Below are 20,995 nucleotides of genomic sequence, written 5' to 3' on the forward strand. Positions count from 1 at the left end.
AATCCAAAAATGGTGCAAATCATCCAAGGAAAAGTACAAAATAAATCTAAATAAACAGCCCGAAAACAGAAAAAAGCAGGAACTCCAGATAAACGCTCCATTGACTCCGCCGGAAGAAATCCAAAATGGCCACAATGGATCCTATACATCCTAATGAAAAAAATGGCCGAAAGAGCGACACCAAGTGGACAAAAAGATATTGCAATTTAAGAAACATTTATCATATTTATGCATTGTTACAATATTAGCATATTAGTTGGTTTTCAAGATAAAATAGTTCAATATAAAAAGCATTAGCTATATAAGTATTTCAATAAAAGATTTTCAAGGAAACAGGTTTCGATATTAAATCATTCGATATAAACACTGTATACCAGTGTGGGCTGTACACTTTGGACAATTATGAACTAAAAATTATATGTGTTCCATATCTCCTTGCCGCAACATGACACGTAGACAAAATCTGGATTTCTGGATTCCCACAATCCTCATGAATTTTCGGAGATAACAAACATGAGTATGAAGATGAAATATGAGTGAATTATTAATGTTTATAATTTCATTAATTATTAAAATCCTCACATATTGTGCTTGGTCTAATTTTGTAGAGGACAATCCCACAGTTTCACAGCTAATATGGTTGTGGAGTTAGAGCTAAATGTTGTATTTTAATACATGTACTATGTTAGTTCAAATGGCCCATTATATTTCTGTTTGTATCAGCACAATATCATGCGAGAAGCTCTCAGAGGTCCCTTTCTAAAACCTTGAATCAGTGATTAATAGGGTTGGCTGAAGGCCTCCTTTGTTTCTATTTTATGGGGAGAGCTAATGTCAAATGTGAGACCTTCAGTGCATTCTGGCCTTTTAATGGCCATTGGGCTGTAAAGCAGGACCTCATGTTATGAGAACGCTTTAGATTATATCTCTTGAGAAGACCGTTGTTTAGAACTATTTGGAATATTTAAGTGTATTTTTCTGAGAATGTTTTTCTTAGGATGGGCACTTATGGGTGGGGCATCTCATTAACCACTTTGTTATAGGGATTTTAATGTGTTTCTCTGGTGCAAGATACATGAATCGGGATATCTCCAGATGGCCAAGCTAATCTCCTCGGACTTTAAGCCTTTCCAACAAACATATGCAGGGCTAAACAAAAAATGTGCATGTTGTCAGGTTCTCCGGCAAATTAGTATTGGCAAAACCACACTAGAAAAAAACCTGGCCATGAGTTGAACAATAATGCGCTCCCTTTCTAAAACAGGATGAGCACGTTTCCAATGACCAGATAAAATGTTCATAGAAACACCAACTTCAAAGGTTAATCCAAGAGCACAAGCCGGGAAAAAAAAGCTTGGTTCAAAAAAGCCAGAGAAACAAAAGTACAAAGGTGCCAGTGCAAGGGGGTAGTCCAGAAAGGCAATCCAGGGACAGGTAGTCAAGATGCAACACAAAACAAGTATGAACAAGAGCCAGTTACTGAGTCAGTCTAGAAGCACCAGAGCCATCACAAGTCAGGGAATAAATAGAAAGTTCACAAAACGTTTCCTAACAGCATCTGGAAGCCAGACGTGCATTTATCATGTGACAGGAGTCAGCGCCCATAGGAGTCAAGGGAGATGTAGTTCTTGCTGTGTAATGATGGCAAGCCCCCTGTTAGCTTCCAGGGAAGCCTCCACCTCAATAATGTGGTGGACTGTGATCGACGAACAGTCGCAACCCTGACAGTGGGTTGTAAGCAATGATATTTTTGCTCTCAATTACAGGATACTCTCCATTACCAATTTTAAGAAGCAGTTCGGAAACATACTTTATAATGAAGATTTAAAATGTGAATTTTTACTTTTGTAACATCTTTGGTTTGTGAGATATGGGTATCCTTCCCAAAAAGTTCACCCCCCTTTTCCACCTCCCCTAACTGGATTTTTGGAAAATGGTAAAACACGTGTTTCTCTATTTTTGAAGAAGAATCTGAATACCAGTTTTCACATCTGTAACATCTTTGGTTTTTGAGATATAGGTATCTTCATAAAAATAGTCAAACCCTTTTGACCCCCTTAAAGACGAAACTTCCCAAAATCCTTCCTTAGTTGGTGCCTACATCATGAAAACAATGTACCTTCCACATTTCACGTTCCTACGTTAAACGGTTTCAGCTGGGTGTTGATGTGTCAGTCAAAAATTCACCACCCCTTTTCACCCCCTTAGGGATGGAATTTCCACGAATCCTTCCTTAGTGGGTGCCTACATCATGAAAACAATGTACTTTCCAAATTTCACGTTCCTAGGTTAAACGATTTGAGTCAGGACTTCTTCTTTTATAAATAGATGAACTGCACTGCAAGATGACTTGCCTGGAACAATATGACTTTTCAGTTGAAATTACATGGCAAAACTTTATATAATAATACAATTGTGCACTCTGATGCTTCATTTGAAAACACATACCAACATTTTGGCTTATGAATTTACAGGTGAATACATTAAGCTCTCTTATAAACGTAACAATTTCTTCTGGATAATGTAAGAACTGGCACTCGGATTTCTTTTGTGTGGTCGCATTTCCTGCACACTGTGTAGACCGGCACATGTCCTTATCTTTTCCTGCATTTGTGCTCTCCATTATTTGCATGGAATGGTGTTACGAATTAGATGCAATACTGCTCTGAATTCACTGACCCCACATTCCTTATTTATGGAGCTATGAACAGTATATTGTTTAAATGCAGTAAGGAACCACATGAAAATAGAGTTTTATTATGAATAGGGCTTTCAGAATTTATTGTTGTCCATGGTTAACACCCAGCCTTTGGGCCTTGAGCATATATTGACCTATGCAATTCCAATATTGATTAGACGTTTGTTGGAAAAATAGGCATCATTTATCAGGTGCTGTCTCTCAGGTGAGAAGGTGGCGACCTTCATTTTACTGGCATACCTTCTCATAGAAATTGAAGAGAAACATAACAAATTAATGAAGCAAGGCACCATTCCGGCACCTCTGGCTATACATTCAGTCAATCTCCATTTTCACCAACAGTTATCTCCTCATAGCACAGTATATCTTCCGATCCATGTGGCTTTTATTTTGTTGGCTGTGTTTTCATTGACTGAAGATTTTAACCTGGATCACAGGCAGAAGAACATGGCTTCAGGCAAATATGTCTCTCATTGATCTTCCACACCCTTCTCTAGGTTTAAATTTATAGCATGCAACACAGGCAGTTTTTGGTGCCTGGTGGGTGTTTAGGACAGCAACAGTACCCAAAAGACCAGCTCAGGATCTGTTGCCCATGGTCAGCCTTTGGCTCTTGTAAGGCCCGAAATTAGCCCAAATTAGTTGGCTCATACTCTGTTGAGTCCAACACAAGTGCCTGTTCCAGTCTGCTTGCTTGGTGAAACAACATACACACATTGAGCTAGTACTCTGTTGCACATGGGATGATGGAACAGACCAGCCCAATGACCGGGGAATTGTGAACACAGCGGTATCCACTTTGCAAAAACATCTTCAGATGGTAATGCAAAATCTCCCACCAAGAAAAGTTCCACTCAGTAACATAGCAGCTAAAGGTTTGCATGTTATTCTCCCAGAACATAGCACTTCATGGCACAGGGCCATCATCAGATGCATGGGCATGCCTACACAGAGCTCCACCTTTTCTTATTTTGACCCTCCCTGTTGGAGTCCGTTGATGAGGTTGAAATGGTCACCATGTGGCATCCAAGCAGCAAATTATTTACAGAGGTTTCACTTGTTCTCCCCAACATCTCATCAGTGTTGCAAATGGGCTCCTCAACATCCCAGTGGTGCATCAATACTGCAGGTCTGGTCCCAGCTCCGACCCTACTCTCCCCCTATGATACTCCCAAGAGCACTGACTAGCTATTCCACCCCTTCTGCTTCAAGCCCATGGTCAGTTGCTCATGTCGCGCAGGAAGGGGACACCAGCAGTTCACTCTCCACCAACAATCCCAGCAGCTCTCTGCCATTTTTAGATCATGGCTAGTAATGGCTGTAAATGAAATGGAGGCCGAAGCATATCTTGAAACTGGCCAAAAACCAGCCCGGCAATAATCTGGTATAGCTATAAAGTAACCATCTGTGTTATAAGTACATGGGTTTGGGGAGAGAAGTCCTGTCACCAAGGCATGTGGGACACTACACAGTCTCTGCTATAATCACTTATTTAAACGTTAGCTCAGTGCTGACACCCACATTTATTTTGTTAACCTGGGCCAGCATGGAACCTACGGAGTGAAGTGCAGCCTCATAATACCAGTAAGCAAACGTCACTTTCCACACTGGTGTAGACTTTAACATGAAGTGTTCATTGGAAATGAAGACTTCATGTTAAAGTGCCAATAATGCTGAAATAACAATTTTGTTGACTATTCTCGTGCATGAAGGAACAGTATATGGTACCGTTATAACTTTGTGCTGTACATTATTTTGTTCAGGCCTTTCATTTCACGTGTTTTAGACCGTAAGCAGTATTCAAGTGAATATTCTTAAAATCTTTTCTGTGCAAGCAATATGTCCCAGAGCTGCAGCTCGGTTTCCCTGATGCTGAGACTAGTTCTGAGTCCTTCTGTCCAATCAGTCACCGTGGCCTCTCAAAGGGAGTCACAGACAAATGGACCCCAGGATTGACACACGTGTATGGGCGCGTTATAAATGCCATATCATATCATATCATATCATAGCTGTGTGTTTTGAGAGCAATTAGTAGTCTGTTCCTTTGAGTCCATATTAAGTGCCTAACATTACCATGGAATTCTAGAGTCCAAAACAAACTTCATTTACCCAAAGAAATTACCATAGCAAGCCTTTATCAGTCCGTATACTCAGTGCATATTGTTTGCTTTTTCCAGTCTCTGCCGTCTTCATTCCAGGTCTTCTGGACTTTAGTTCACCTACAGTGTCTCAATTCTATGTAAGACCACTATTGCTAAATATGTTATGTAAGTAAGATGGGATTGTCAAGACCTACATGTCGGGCTATACATGTATTTTGGATTCGGGGTAGCAATTGAGTGCAGGCAGCTGGTGACCATTTCTGGGCTCTGATCTGGAGCCTCTTCTACTGTATTCGATCTGATTCCTTTGTCTCCTTGTCCTCCTAGCTGCCTGTGCGCTCTATTCCAGCAGTAAGTGGCACACTGCCATCATTGTCTTCCTGCATGCCTGCTCCTGCCGTCTTTTCTTTCATCTGGTGTCAGGGGGGGCAGCATATTTATCCCTCACCTCACATCCAGTCCTCCACCCCTGAAGAGACTGCACATGTCAATGCAGACCCTTTTTATATGCAGTGTTAAACAACTACTGTAGGCCTGAGGGAATTTGAAACTTGTTTTTAAATGCCCAGAAAGTGAAACTACAATTTTCTCCAGCCTGGGGTCTGGCAGGGATTCACATGCTCATGAATATTCCCCGTCGTCAGGCTGGGAATCCTCGGTAAGGAAAAAATCAGTTTCAGTTGCGTTTCTGAACTGTCTTTCTACTATTAACCAATCACTGGTCTCTGGGTCATACTGCCCCCAGCCAATGACTGCCCTCTACCTAAGCCCCTTCCTCTGGCAGCCATCTTCAGATTGCTACCGCACGTTCAAGTGTTGGGAGTCTTTGTGCTGCGCTCTCGAGCTTTAACTGTGTTTTGCGTTTTTTCAAACTGTGTTTTGCGTTTTTTTCATTTTTTCGGTCAGTCGAGCCTCAAGCTCCACCGATTCTTCTTCCGATCAACAGGGACCCGTTTCAGATTTTTTCTACGCCCCTCAGGGGTGGATTTCTGTCAAATTCAACTTCTTGGAGGATTCCGGAAGACCTTCGAGGCCTACCCAGATTTGGACATGGCCCAGGACAAGGGAGATTCGACACCTACTGGATCCAAACTGTTCAGGAATTGCCCAGGATATGGATTACAGAATGTCTCCAAGGAAGAAGAGCACTCCCGGTGCCTCTACTGCCTTCACGCCGAAAAGTCGCACGTGGAGGAGGATTGTGCGTTCTGTAAGAACATGTTCTCCCGGACAATGAAGGACCGTCGTACTCGGCTCACCAACTGGCTGTAGGGGAAGAGCCCCGCAGCAGGTGAGAAGAAGTCTAAGCGGTCTTCTAAGTCCTTTGAGGGCGCTCCGGTGATGGGGGCCCAACAAAAGGCAAATCAGTGCAAGTCTGCGGGCACCGGGAGCGCTGTTGGTTCGGGCTCCTCGGCTGCCAAGCAGGGCGCGATGTCACCGACGCCATCATCCACGAGCCAGCACTTTGGCTTGGTGTAAAGAAAGTCTGAGAACCCGGGTAAACTTCGGGAGAAGCCCCGGTCGATCCCGACGCAGAAAGCCAAGGGGGAACAGGGCGGTGACCCCCCCCTAAGGTGAAGGCCTAAGACGCGCCCAAGGTACTAAAGGCCCTGATTCACCCAGCTAAGGCCTCGATTGAGGGAGTCGTGGCGGCCCTGGCGAACGCTATGGAGGCTACCCCAGTGGAGACGATCTCCGGGCGTAGAGTGTCCCTGCCACCCCGGAGGGAATCATCTTTCCAGCCCATCGAGAAGACCCCCGTGAAACCCCGGGTCGAGAAAGAGGGGGGGCAAAGTGGCCCTAACGGGCGCAGATACCTCCTCCGAGGATGAGCTGGCTGGCTTCAAAGCTATCCTGGACAAGAAGTTCGAGGAGGCCAGGGCCTACGGGAAGGATCCTGACGAGGCGGATGTAGAGAGCGACGGTGGAGATGACGAGGAACCGCGGCCGTGGAGGGCCCCATCCGACGCCACAGGACAATAAAGGAGCAATCTTGATGGCTTTGCAGACCCTGTGTACGGAGATAAGGACAAGGTTGCCGTTACTCCCAGCGGACGATCCAGCGGCGCCTGTACCATTGGGGAGCCCGCCGAACAAGCAGAGGAGAGTCCATCCTCCCACTCCCTTCCAGCCTTCACCCCCATCCCCTCCGCCGAGGGACGAGACAGACGAGGACAGAGATGGTGACAATGGGGACTGACGACGGTGGCGGCGATGGAATGGATCTCCAGGCACCTCCCCCCGGGGACCCCCTGACAAAATTGGCTCCTTTCACGCCATGATCGCCAGGGCCTCAGAGCTTTTCCAGCTGTGCCCCGAGGAACAGAAGAAAGGGGGGTTTCTTTACCAACGACGGGAAGCCAAGAGGAAAACGGTACTCTCAGTCCCGCTGTTGGATGACATATGGGACGAAGGACTGTCCCTTCTGAAGAACCCGTCCACGGCCCCTGCGAAGAGAGACCAGTACGAAAAGAAGTACCGGGTTGCGGACTCGGTGCCTATGTGCCTCAACTGACCACAGATTCCGTAGTCTCAGTGGCAGCCAAGAAGAAAGCGGCTGGGCGACAACGTCATCCTTCATCTCCCCGCCGGACAGCGAGGGAAAGAAGTTAGACGCCATGGGACGTCGAGTCATATCGTCGACTACCATCAAGGCGGCCAACGCCCTTGCAATCGTGGCCCACTATGATGGGGAGCTGTGGTACAAGATCGCCCCTATCCTGGACTTCCTCCCGGACGACAAGAGGGCAGAGGCCCTGGAAATACTGCAAGAAGGCGACGTGGCGTCGGATCATGCCATCACGGTAGCCCTGGACATCAGCGATACCGGATTTCGTCAGATGGGCAACAGAGTTTGACTACGCCGGCGCAGTTGGGTCAGGGCCACCGATTTCCTTCAAGACGTGCACACCACGGTACTGGACATGCCCTTCGACGGGAACAACCTGTTCGGGAAAGCGGTGGACGAGAGTCTGCAGGCCATCAAAGCAGACACCGAGACGGCCCGTGCCTTAGGCACTCTCCATCAGTGACGGATGTCCTTTCGGACCCCCGGAGGCAAACAAGGTGCCTCCAAAGGATTCGGCAGCAGTGCATCGTCGTACCGACAAGCTGCCCGTTCCTCGTCGCAGGAAGCTTACAGAGGCCGCACCAAGACTGGTGGTTACCGTAGTCGCCAAGGAACCCAGGGTGGCAAGGCATCGGCGAAACAGGACTGAACGGCCGTGGCGTCGGGCCCTCACTACGCACCCCGGTGGGAGGCCGGCTGGCGAAATTCATAGCATGTGGGAGTCCATCTCCACCGACCGCTGGGTGCTGGATGCCCTGGCCCCCGGGCACACTCTGGAGTTGCAAAGGAAATGTCCCCATTTCCCACCTGTGGCCAGGAAAGAAATCCACATTCCACAGCTGCTTCTGGAGGTACGAGCCATGCTGAGAAAGGGCGCGATAGAACTCGTCCCCAAGAGACTCCGGGGCTCCGGAGTATACTCGCGGTACTTCCTCGTCCGAAAGAAGACCGGGGGCTGGCGGCCTATCCTGGACCTTCGACGTCTCAACAAATACATCAAAGCACAGAAGTTCCGGATGGTTACCCTTCAGCACCTGCTGGGACAGCTGGAGGAAGGCGACTTTCTGTCGTTGCTGGACTTGGAGGATGCTTACTTTCACATCCCCATACACAAAGGACATCGAAAGTTCCTACGGTTCGTGGTCCAAGGGCGGCACTACCAGTTCAAAGCCCTGCCCTTCGGGTTGAAGTCGGCTCAGGGGTCTTTACCAAGTGCCTGGCACCGGTAGCGGTGCGCCTGCGCCTGCAGGGGATCCATGTATATCCATACCTGGACGATTGGCTCATCCGAGCAAGGTCAAGAGAACTCGCCGTCGACCACACGATGAAGACAGTCCTCCTGCTCACAGAACTGGGATTCTCTATCAACTTTGCGAAATCCCATTTGGTACCATCGCATGACACCCTGTTCCTGGGGGCCAGACTCGACACAGTGGCACCGTTGACCTCACCGTTGGAGGAAAGGACGAGGGCCATCCTAGGCAAGATACAACGGCTATTGACCATGGAAGTGGCCAAGGTGAGGTCCATCAAATCCCTGCTCGGCATGATGTCATCTTGCATCTTCCTCTTGCGTCTGTGCAAGTTGTAGACGTGGCTACTGCAGGAATTCTTCGACGCCCGGTGAATGCAAGTGATGGGAAACTTCGAAGACAAGATCCCGCTCAACAAGACTTTCCGTCAAGCAATCCGGTGGTGGGGCATCTGCGCGCATCTCGTGGCAGGCATGGACTTCCAGACCCCAGCGCACCAGGAAACGGTGACGACGGACACCTCCCTGGAGGGATGGGGAGCATACACCGGAGATCTCCACACAAGAGGCCTATGGCTCCCGGGGGAGAGGTCCCTGCACATCAACATCCTGGAGCTCCAGGCCGTGTTCTGGGCTCTCGGGTCTTTCCTTTCGTCCCTCAAGGGCAAAGTGGTGCAGATCTTCACTGACAACACCACCACAATGTTTTACATCCGGAAGCAGGGAGGTACCAGATCCCCAGCCCTATCCAAGAAGCGCAGGATCTGTGGCAGTGGGCCGTCGCCTAAGGGATGTTCCTAGTACCCTTTCATCTGGCAGGAGTGAAAAACACTGTCGCCGACTCACTCGGCAGGGAGCTGCTCTCTTGCCACGAGTAGGAACTTCGGCAGGATCCAGTAGATATCCTATTGCGACGGTGGGGCAATCCCCAGATCGATCTGTTTGCGATGGTGACGAACACCAAGTGCCAGAGGTTCGCCAGCAGGGATCCCCAGTCAGGGAGCATGGGTGATGCATTCTACTTCCCCTGGGACGGCCTGTTCCTGTATGCATTGCCGCTACTTCTGCCACTCATTAGTCAACTCAGACGGTCCCGGTGCAGGATGATCCTCGTCGCACTGGCGTGGCCGAGGCAGATATGGTTCCCAGACCTTCTGGACATGTCAGCGTCTCCACCAGTCAAACTGCCGACGGACGGGGATCTTCTTGCCTGGGAAGGAGGCTCCATCCTACATCACGACCCGGGATCACTGAGCCTGCCGGCTTGGCGCCTGCAGCACTAGATATTAGAGGCTACAACATCCCAGCGGACTGCAAGGAGGTTCTTGCAAAGGCCAGGGCGTCCTCGACTCTTAAGTGCTACGGACGTAAGTGGAAGAGGTTCTCTGTCTGGTGCCGTGCACAAAAGATCAACCCTCTACGGATCACAGCCCCTCAAGTGCTGCTGTACCTGCTGTCGCTGGCCAAGGCGGGGCTGGAACATGCCTCCATCAAAATCCATCTGGCGGCTATCTCCCTCTACACTAGAACTCCGGGGCGGTCGTCGCTATGGTCTCATCGCCTGGTGAAGAAGTTCATGAAGGGACTGTTCCGCTCGTTTCTGCCGGTGAGAGCCTCGTCCCCGGCATGGGGGCTCAACATAGTGCTGACCATGCTCATGGGTCCCCTGTTCGAGCCCTTGCATTCGGTGCCGCTGAAGTTCCTATCGTGGAAGACAGCTTTTCTTGTGACCATCACCTCTGCACGATGAGTGGGAGAGATCCAGGCCCTCTCTTGTAAGCCTCCATATCTGACATTCCACGAGACAAGGGTAGTGCTGAGGACACACTCCTCCTTCCTGCCCAAGGTGCCGTCGGACTTCCATCTCAACGAGCCCTTGGTGTTACCTGTTTTCTTCCTGTCACCTTTGTCACCGGCTGAGAGGACCTTGCACTCGCTGGATGTGGCTAGAGCGCTGAAGTTCTACGTGGACCGCACAAAGAGTTTTCCAAAGACTTCACAGCTGTTTGTGAACTTTGGCCCTGTGAACCAAGGGAAGGCCCTCTCGAAGGCTTCCATTTCCAGGTGGCTATCCCGCTACATCATGCACTGTCACCGGTTGGCAAACTGACCATTGCCCGGCTGTCCGAGAGCCCATTCGACTAGAATGATCGCTGCTACCACAGTGTTCCTGTCTGGTGTGACCGGGATTCCAGGGAGGAGTCCAGAGTCAGCCAAGCAGTGCTGCACAACCTATTCGCTTGAAGGGGAGCCTGGTAAGGAGGTAAGAGATGCTTAATCTTGAGTTGTTGATATGCTTAATGTTGAGCCTTGCCATCTCCTGTGGTTGTGCATGTGGTACCGCTATGTATTCTTGGATTCATGAGCATGTGAATCCATGCCAGACCCCATGCTGGAGAAGGAACAAGTTACTTACCTGTAACTGTTGTTCTCCAGCATGGGTCTGGCATGGATTCACATGCAAACCCTCCCTTCAACCCCTCTGCGGCTCTTCTCTTGGTCCTATTGCCGCTTTACGTGCTGCTAAATATGAAGATGGCTGCCAGAGGTGGGGCTTAGGTAGAGGGCAGTCATTGGCTGGGGGCAGTATGACCCAGAGATCAGTGATTGGTTAATAGTAGAAAGACAGTTAATTAACGAAACTGAAACTGATTTTTTCTTTACCGAGGATTCCCAGCCTGACGACGGGGAATATTCATGAGCATGTGAATCCATGCCAGACCCATGCTGGAGAACAACAGTTACAGGTAAGTAACTTGTTCCTTATCAGCCATCTTCAGCCGTCCAGCCTTACTCAATTACATGCTGTCCACCCAAATCAATGTTAACTCATCCACTCATGGTTCGGAGTAGTACACTTTCTACTAAAACACTATGCTTGTCTGAGTCCATTACTCATACTAATATTATCTTAAACTCTGCTTTGCTGTATTCCTACGCCTTGCAACAACAGGAATACGATATGGAGTGTAAAACGAAAGCATAAAGGCACCTTTATGCTTTCATTTTGCTCACCATCCATTTGAAAATGACCCCCAAAGTAATGGAGCAGAGACGGATATCCAACAGGTGATGAGACGACTCTGAGCCTGTACATCTGGATCCCTTTTAGCTCTAGATTGAGATGAACCCATCCCAGGTGTTGCAGCGCATGCATCTTGCAACAGATCTGATTAAGAAATGACATCCATGTAGCAAGGTCTCCTTCCCCAGAAGGTCTAGCTCAATAGCAGATATGTTTGTTGCTGGCCTATGACTATGTTCATTCTGGTATTATATTATTAATGCTATCTTGTATATTTTGTAAATATAGGTTATCCAAACAAAGTCTTTGCTGTTCACCACCACCCACTGGCTTAGTAAATGGCCACATTGTCATCATAGTCCCAGTTGTCAGCTTCCTCTATGACGCTTGCCATTATCACATGCTTCTTGACTATGTTGTGTTTATCATAAAAAAGTGTGCTAGCCTAGAATAAGGGAGCAATGTACTGGACAACCTGATTGCTGCATGCTGGGATATGAGACTTTCAAGCACAGCTGAATTGCTCACATAGAGGTATACATTTGAATTGTGGTAATCACACTGAGAAAATAAATAAGGTAATATATTCCTAAAGGGAAGCCAGCACACTTACCTGCCTTGCTCATTTTCCCAGGGTCATCGTTAGTGCTCCCTTCCAGAAACGCAGCATCAATGAAACCGGCGTGCTATACCAATGTGATCATGCCTCTGGGACATGTCAACCCATCAACATCCCACGTGAGTAAAATCTAATTCCATTGAGCGTTGTAGCAAAATTTGGAGAGACTAAACGGCTCCTGTCATCCTCCCTGCCACGCTTCGCCTCTCTCCTGAGCCATAAAGTACAGGATCATGAGGCGGGTGTAGAACAGGGAGCACTAGTAGATCATTTCATAAATTCTTACTTTCCTGACAAAAGAAATGTGATCATGAAGTGGATCATGTGAAATGCTCATCTGCCAATTGTACATTTCTTGGAATGTTTTGGACGAAGTGAGAGTGCAACACTCCATTGAGATGGAGTGCAGGTGCCCTCAATCTTTTTTTAGTGTCTGCTATTAGGTGGCGCTGCAACTGCTGCCTATGAGCAAAACGTATTGGCGTTTTGTGTGAAGATAGTAGAGAGAAAGGGTGTGAGGAATAACACACAACCTGTAGGTGTTGTTTGTCTTAAACCAACCTATTGACCACAGATGGACATGCTAGTCCCTATGAATATTCCTATGTATGACCTGCCCCTCCTCACTCAAAATAACACCACCTCTACCCTCCCTGAGATCTCTCTTGTGCAAGATCTGTGCTTTTAATTGGACACCATTGTTATTTCTTAGTAGTCTTCTGAAATGTATTGGGTTCATTTCAGCTGTAAGTCAGCTCCTGGTGTAATCGAGTGCCTTAACCAAGTGGACCTTCAGCCTCTTGATTTATAAGCAATGTGGGTCCTTGCATCCATTCCTGCACTGAACAGGAATATAATTATAGCTCCACCACTTCATGACAATTAAATTAAAGGAAAGCTCCATTTGTGCATCTTGACAGCAATGTGTATTTAAAAGGTGCCTTGATTTGTTAAAAATATTTGATTGAATGTAAAGCTTTTCATAAAACCATGTGTAATCGGAATGGCGTTGCATTGAACTATCATGTAAACTAATGTTAAACATAACAAGACCAAGTATTTCATTCTAAAATTAAATTAGCAAAAACAAAGGAGCAGATGTATTTTTGCAGATATGTAAAACGAGAATATGTTATACTGTTATACTGTGCACTTGTATTTTGATATTCTAAAAGAAAAAGACAGACCAAATGTTAAATGCAAAGCAAATGGGAGGTTTTGTATAGTTATGAACTGTTATTTGAGTGCTACTGTAAATAAAGACAGAGTCAATAGCATAACTCTGTTACATGTGATAGAATATCTCATGTAGCTTCATGCACTATGAACCTAGAGCTGTGAACTCTGGTTCACACACACTGTATGTTTCTGCAGAAGTCAGCCTTCTTGACATTAGGAATTCACAGACACATTACATTTACTTTGATCCATTTTAATGGCACAGGTGTGTGTACCCAGGGCAAAGGCATGCCCGTAAAATACAAAAAAAGAAAAAATGAATTCGAAATTCAGGGTTTTCATGGTCACTTTTTTTAAGCTGATTTGAAGGTCAACAAGTTCAGTGTCTTGTGTATTAGTAAAGTGCATTCTTAATAGCAGAGGCTTCGAACAAACCCAACCCTCTGACCCTGGCAGATCAGTAAGGCCACAGGCAGAATGCATCTGCTCTCTCAATTCAACCTATTAAGATGATCCCTTTTTTATACAGGATATCTGTCTCAGTAGATGGATTCAAGTGATAAAAAGGGATCAACACAAAGACTAGGATTCAAGCTGGATTGTTCAGTAAAACGTGTATCCAAAAATTGAATGTGAGAAGTGGGAAATACATTATTGACTCTAGGTTTAGAATCATTTCTCAGATTTGAAAAAGAGACACAGATCTAAATTGGGGGTAAAATGGAAAGCAATTTACATATAGAAATGACATATTAAAATGTTAGAATTATTGATAAATGTGCACATTTTAATAACTGGGTACTACAAAGTAACACACATATAAATAATGTCCCCGGATTCAGAATATTCTTATTAATTTGAATATACAATTATTTTTAATGGCATAGGTCCCTATCAGAAGTTATAAAAGAAATATCTATATTTCAGTCCAATTTTGATTTTGCATTCTTATGGGGAGGGCTACATCATAGCTAACACACCCCCTTATACACAAATACTTCAATTGGCCAAGCAAAGCAAAGAGAAAGATCCTAGTAAGTGTGAGTAGACAAAGGGAGCCAATCACAGGTCCCGCCCTAATACAAACTTTTGCAGCAAGTGATGCTGAGTGGGTCAATTTGCTAGGTATTAGAACTCCAACACATAGGAAGGAAGGGGAGCTTTGGGAAAGCCATAAAGTAAGAGAGCCCGTCTGATAGGAAAAAAGCTGAGTTTGACTTCTCCTGTATGTCGATGATGGAAAATCACCTTCAATACAGTCTTTTCCAGATGGGGTTGAATGCAGAGGCTTTTCCTAAGACAAAATCAGTTTAAATGAGTGGAATGTTTGAGCAGATAATAGACTGAAAGGAAGGGCCTAAATGGCCCAGGGCTTGTTGATGTCCATGCCTGTCCTATGCATTTGAAAGGCAATTCATAAGTGAGTGCAGTAATCTCAGAGCATTTAAACAAATAGCCCAATAATTAATTAAATACCAAACAGCAATTGCAAGTATTTTGGGTAACCCCTGCTTATGAACGGTGTCATTGAAAGAGGGAATATAGTACAAGGAGTATGTGCATTGCGATTGATAATCCCAAATTGAAATGTAGAGTGACAAGCCTTTGTGATTGGTGTCTGTCTTAGTCAGTAAAGTAATAGAAATCTATTCCTTAATGAACATAGTGAAATGGGGTGTTGAGAGGGTGGACCTAATTCCTAAATAGTAGTGAAGGAGTTAGGCATTACCGTCTCAGCATTCCTCAAAGAAATAGGATTCCTTAACCAAACCCTTTAGAACAACTGTACCCAAGTCAACGCCACAAAACTTTCTTGCGTCTATGCTCAAGCTAGTAACCAATGTCGTGCCACAGATACTGGTGCATATGTTCGGGTTTTATCAGTCCTAGTATAAAGTCATATGTGCAATATTTCTCAATGATGCCAACACTTGTCAATGGTTTCAGAGAAAACGAAATTAATTGTTTTGTTTCAAACTTTATTCTAATAATGGTTTTGTCTTTTGAAATCAAACAACCAATGTCAATAAGTATGATTATATTGGAGAAGATTGTATTCCTTTATCTAGAATAGTAATTCATATATTTACTTTTATATGTTTGGATGTTTGTGCTTATTATGCATGTAAACATTAGTGAGACAATAGCAGACAGGTTGTGTTTTATTTTTGGTCTAAATGTACCTATATTTAGGTGGAATATTCTTGATAACTTCGACAGCCTTGCAAGTTAGGGGACCACCGCTGATTTCGTCATGTATTCTTTTAAATACCACAGAACATTCAGTTTTAAAACAGCCTGTTTCATGTCCCAGATTTTGAGGTGGGATTTGTCATGGTGGGGGGTGTAAAATTAGGGATATTTCGCATTAAAAAGTAATCAAAGACTAAACATGTAAATATATTCCATGATGGAAGTCATTAAGTAGTACATGTGAGATTGTGCAACAGGATTACGCAATCTGTTTGGCAAAGGGTGCAACATTGAGCCTTACATTAGTGCCTTAATTTATGTGTGAGGTTATACAAGATGAATTGCACAACCTGTACGATAACGGTTACTCCAGTCGGGGCCCTACCTGTAAAACAGTGTAGTTGAGATTGGGTCTCTAGTTTCACTTGGATGGGTACGAATATCGGAAGCGCGTCCAACCCCTTTTATTGGAATCTCTTCTATCAGGTCCTTATCAAAGGTGAAGCATGTTTGCACATCTCATCTGCTTTGCCACCACTATCCATCTCCATCATTATCCTCCCATCTCTGGCCACATTAAGGAAATGAAGGAGGGGGTATGGCCAGCAGGCATGATGTGAGGACATGTAGCAGCGAAGCTCCCATGGAATAAGCCCCCTGAGACTGTTAAAGTTGCCCAGGCACGGTACAGCACAAATTGGAGGTTTATTACTGAGCCCTGTGACGTGATACAGAAGGAAGCATTCGCAGGCACCTCAGAATACAGATAGATGGAGCAGCTTGCCAAGATCGCCTCGCACAAGAAGGCGCCAGGTGTGGTGTGAGACAGGCCTTTTTGACACAGCACTGAATCTGGAAAGTGATCCTGCGGTGGCAGTGACCTATTGCCGGAGAAGGAAACGTGAGCAGTAAGTAGGAGAACAGCGATAGCGGGGACGCCAACGGAGAGGAATAGAAGGACCCACAATAGCAGCTGGTAAGCAGCTGAGCTTCGCGTGGCACACGCTTGTGATAACTGGGCTGATAGGAAGGAGCATGTAAGAAGAGGCCATGGTAAACCCCCAGGGCAGAGGCGCAGACGGCAGTGAGGAACTAGTGAGGCCACAGGGCGAGGGACACATAAAGCAGCATTGGGCACGCACAGAAGAGGAAAGACTCTGCGTGCAGTAATGCATGCTACGGAATCCTCACATAATCCCTACCTAAAGTCTCCACCCAGGTGGCCACAGGAAGTGAGACATTTCCTGATCCTAGTCCTGAGGGTGGTATTTGCCGGTTGGATCACCTGGGAGGAGAAGTGCCCCAGAGGAACAGGAGGAAGTTGGGAGGGACACAATATTTGTCGTCTTCAGAGGGGGAGATTTCTACAATGCCTGAACATTTAATGGCTTGTTTCCAGAGTAAGACTCCCCTTCATGCAGTTACCCATATTGATGATAGTAAAAGCTCACGTATGTAACAAGATATATGTGGAAATCATAACTTTAATATCCAGACCTTTAATGAACATAACTCTCCCTCAAATCTGGGCCAACCCTGAACCCTTTAAAATGCTTCTTTAGAGGTCTATGTAATACCCAGACCAAATCAGTAAAACTAAAATTGGTATTCATAAAGGGAAAGGTAATCCGTACATTGGGAACTTCAAGTCCCACAATGCCCTAAGTACTGGAACAATGAAGAGGGACTCAGAGGCTATAAACTTCAAGATGCAGTCTAGTGGTTCTAATGACCCACACCTGAGCGGGGCCTTTGAATATATAAGGCCCCCTCAGGTGCAGGCCATTAGAACAGCAGGGAGGAGCTGCAGAGATCGCCAGCAGCAGTTGCTATGGAGGAAGAAGGGAGACTCTGGCACCTGCCGCTACTGTTTTTTTTATTTTTTAAACTCTTTATTAATTTCCAACTCATAACAAACACTGCACTTCAACTGGCACTTCGTGTTGGGTTCCGCACTCTATCATCCTTCTCCCTGGCGCATTGGCTCGGTTCCCTCCTTGTCTGTCCATAATGTTCAGTGTTGGATCATCCCTGACTCCCGCATTAGGCCCCTTGCGGCATGTCCGGTGCCCCCACAGAGTTCCCTCGCTTACATTGTCACCGGGAATTCAATCCTCCTCCGGCCCACTATCGCATGTGGTGTCGTGCCCTTCTGTGCTGTTAAACAGGTCCTTTATGAGAGAATTCCATGCAAGTAGTTTGGCCCCACTCTCCCCCTCTCCCCTCTGCATCATACTGGTCCATACTGATGTTTCCGCTATTGTCCATTTTTTCAGGTCTGCCCACCACATTTCTACTGATGGCCCTGTGCCTGAGTTCCATGCCATCGCAATGCGGCGGTTCGCCAGAAAACACATTACATCTTTCACTTTCGCTATATGTGTCCCCTGGAACAGCCCCAGGAGATTAGATTCCGGCGACCACGCTTGCATTTCAATCCCTCCTGCCTCCGCCCTCTTTTTTCACTGTGTCCCAGAAGTGAAGCATCACTGGGCAGGACCAGAACATATGTGTCATATCCGCCTCTTCTGTCGCACAACGTGGGCAGCTTCGGGCTTGATCGTGTCTCATGTGCGACATTCTCTCGGGTGTGAGGTATGCCCTGTGCATGAGGTAAAGCTGCATTTGCTTGAATCTCGCATTTCTGGAGACTTCTTTGGCATACTGAAGTGTCCTGCTCCACTCCTCATCAGTGAAGGTTCTGTGGAGTTCCTCTTCCCATCTAGCTCTTGCTTGCAACACCCTCTCATTATCGCTACGCAGGAGCTGTTCATAGAGTCTGGATATTGTGTGTCCTCCCTCCGACACATCGAACCACGCATCCAGTACTCCCTCACTGTCCCCTTCTCCCGGCAATGTCCTCCACCTCATCTTGATCCTCTGTATCGTACTATTGTATGATAGGAATTGTCCGATGTGTACTCCCTGTTCATCCATCAAAGTCTGAAAATCCACCCACTGTCCATCTTTCCATAGGTCTCCGGTCTATGCAACTCCTTTGTCTTCCGTCTGCGTGTGGTAAATTGTCAGGGACGCTGTGTGGATGTCGACTAGTCCCGCCCGGGGGATTTGTCCAGAGTAGGGGTCCCGTGCCCCTGGCATCTTCCACGCTCTCCTCCAAAGGGTCAGGCCCAGTTGAAATGTAGTAGAGAGGGGTTTGGCTAAGGCTTTGTGCATCCATGGGAACTCCCTCAGGTAATAGTGTCGTATTGCTGGCTGAAAAAGCGTGTCTATCTATTGATGTCATCCCTCAACCATTTTACAACGATTTGGAGTTGTTCCGCCAGATAGTAGCGTACAAAGTCTGGCAACCTGATCCCTCCGCTCTCATAATCCCTCTGTAGTGTGTTCAGCGCTATCCTGTTCCTCCCCCTCCCCACAGGCCCTCTCTTGCCAGTATGTGTAGCTGTCTAAAGAAGGGGCAGGCGATGTTAAATGGGATATTAGTGAAGTAATACAGTAGGCGGGGCAGGACCGTCCTCTTCAGTAGGGCTGCTCTCCCTATCATCCCCAGAGGCTAAGGCCGCCGGTGTGTTAGCCGTGTGTGTGGTTAGCCGTGTGTGTGGTTAGCCCTGTGCGTTGCTGTGATGCTGTGGTGTATATCCACTCCCAATTAGCGGAAAATGGTTGGTGTCCATGTGAATCCTAGACTCTGTAACTGGTCAGGGGCGGCCTTCCTCAGGCCTGCCAGGGTGAAGCGCAAGGAATTCCCCTTGTTGATCGTGATGCCCGACAGTCTGGCAAATGCCCCCAATGCTTCTAGTAGATCTGCCACATTTTCCCTCGGATTCCCAACATAGAGGAATATGTCATCAGCATATATTGAAATTAAGTGTACCACCCCATCTATTTCTATTCCTGCGTTCCCGTACTCTTCCCTAAGGAAAATGGCAAATGGCTCCAAAGCCAGTGTATATAACATTGGGAATAGTGGACACCCCTGCTTTGTAACCCTGCCAATCTTCCACCCCTCCGAGATGTGCCTACCTGTTTTCACCCTTGCTGTGGGATCACTGTAAAGAAGCCGTATTCAGCAGAGGTACCCCTCCCCTATCCCAAAATGGGCAAGAGCCCCCAGGAGCCAATACCAGTTCACTGAGTTGAATGCCTTAATGGTGTCTAGCGACGCTACCGCGCAGTCCCCCTGTTTCTGTTCTGTGCTCTCAATAACGTGATGGAGTCTGCGCAGATTCCATGATGTGTTTCTCCCTGGTACATGTCCCGTTTGATCTGGGTGTACCAGAGTGAATATTACCCACTTGAGTCGATTCGCTAGGGCTGTGGTCAGGATTTTTGAGTCCTGATTGGTCAGGGCAATCCGTCTATAGGAGCCACACTCAAGAGGCGGCTTCCCCGGTTTCAATATAGGTTTGATGACCGATTCTGATAAGCTCTGTGGCAACCTTCCCTTCTCATATGCCTCCTGAAACATCTCTAGCAGCCATGGGGCCAAGGTATCCTTGTATTTCTTATAGAATTCCCCGGGTAACCCATCCGGTCTTGTGGATTTGCCTGTTGGCAGTTCAGCTATCACAGCAGTCAGCTCATCTAGCATAAAGGGTGCATCCAATGTCTGCACCTGCACCTCCGATAAACTGGGGAGGGGAATTTCCCCTAGGGCATCAGTTATATCTCCTGCTTCTGCTATCTGTTTCCCGGAATACAGTTCTTCATAGAACCGCAAGAACACTCCATTAATCCCGTCTTGGGTCCTCACTTCCCCGCCTTGCTCATCCCTAGTTGCGGTTATTGGTTTGTGCCTGTTCTCTTGTTTAGTGAGCCAGGCTAGAAGCCTACCAGGTTTGTCCCCTTCAGCGTGCAGTCTCTGTACATACTTCCCATAGTCTAATGAGCCCATTTTTTCCCAGATTGCCTAACATTGCAATCACAGCGCTGTGAGCTCCTCTGGTTCTTCCCCCTCCTACCCCGCCTGTGCTTCTTCCCGTTCTATTTTCTTTTCTATTTCCCCCAGTTCAGCTGTAATGGACCCCCCAAGTCCACCTGCCTTGCCTATCGCTGGTCCACTGACCACCACCTTGAAAGCTTGTCCACGCTCCCCACATTATGGTCAAAATAGTCCTTTATGGCCTCTCTAATATATTCTTGGAAAGTCACATCTGTCAGTGCCTCTGCCCTCAGTCTCCAGGTGGCTATAGGGGCTCCTCTGTATATGCATGTCCATGTCGCCACCATCGGGGCGTGATCGGATAGCGTTCTCGCCTTAATCTGTATCCCTGTGAATTCCTCAAGGAACTCCCTGCCCGTGAATAAATAATCTATACAGGTGTGTGTGCCGTCTGGGGCGCAATAGTGTGTGTATCCCCTGGTATCGGCATGTACCTTCCTCCAGACGTCTTC

At 46.9% G+C, this 20,995-nt stretch overlaps 1 protein-coding gene across 1 annotated transcript in view; it reads left to right on the forward strand.

Annotated features, from left to right (window-relative positions):
• LOC138553514 (integrin alpha-X-like) overlaps positions 1 to 20,995 on the forward strand; it is a 1,247,842-nt gene that overhangs the window by 270,662 nt on the left and 956,185 nt on the right. The window contains exon 3 of the mRNA XM_069642543.1: positions 12,281 to 12,384. Within this exon, the coding sequence (XP_069498644.1) occupies positions 12,281 to 12,384 (104 nt within the window). The remainder of the gene's footprint in view (positions 1 to 12,280; positions 12,385 to 20,995) is intronic.

This window comes from Ambystoma mexicanum, unplaced genomic scaffold, assembly GCF_040938575.1.
Source record: "Ambystoma mexicanum isolate Mex_15411 unplaced genomic scaffold, UKY_AmexF1_1 Mex_scaf11, whole genome shotgun sequence".
NCBI lineage: Eukaryota > Metazoa > Chordata > Amphibia > Caudata > Ambystomatidae > Ambystoma > Ambystoma mexicanum.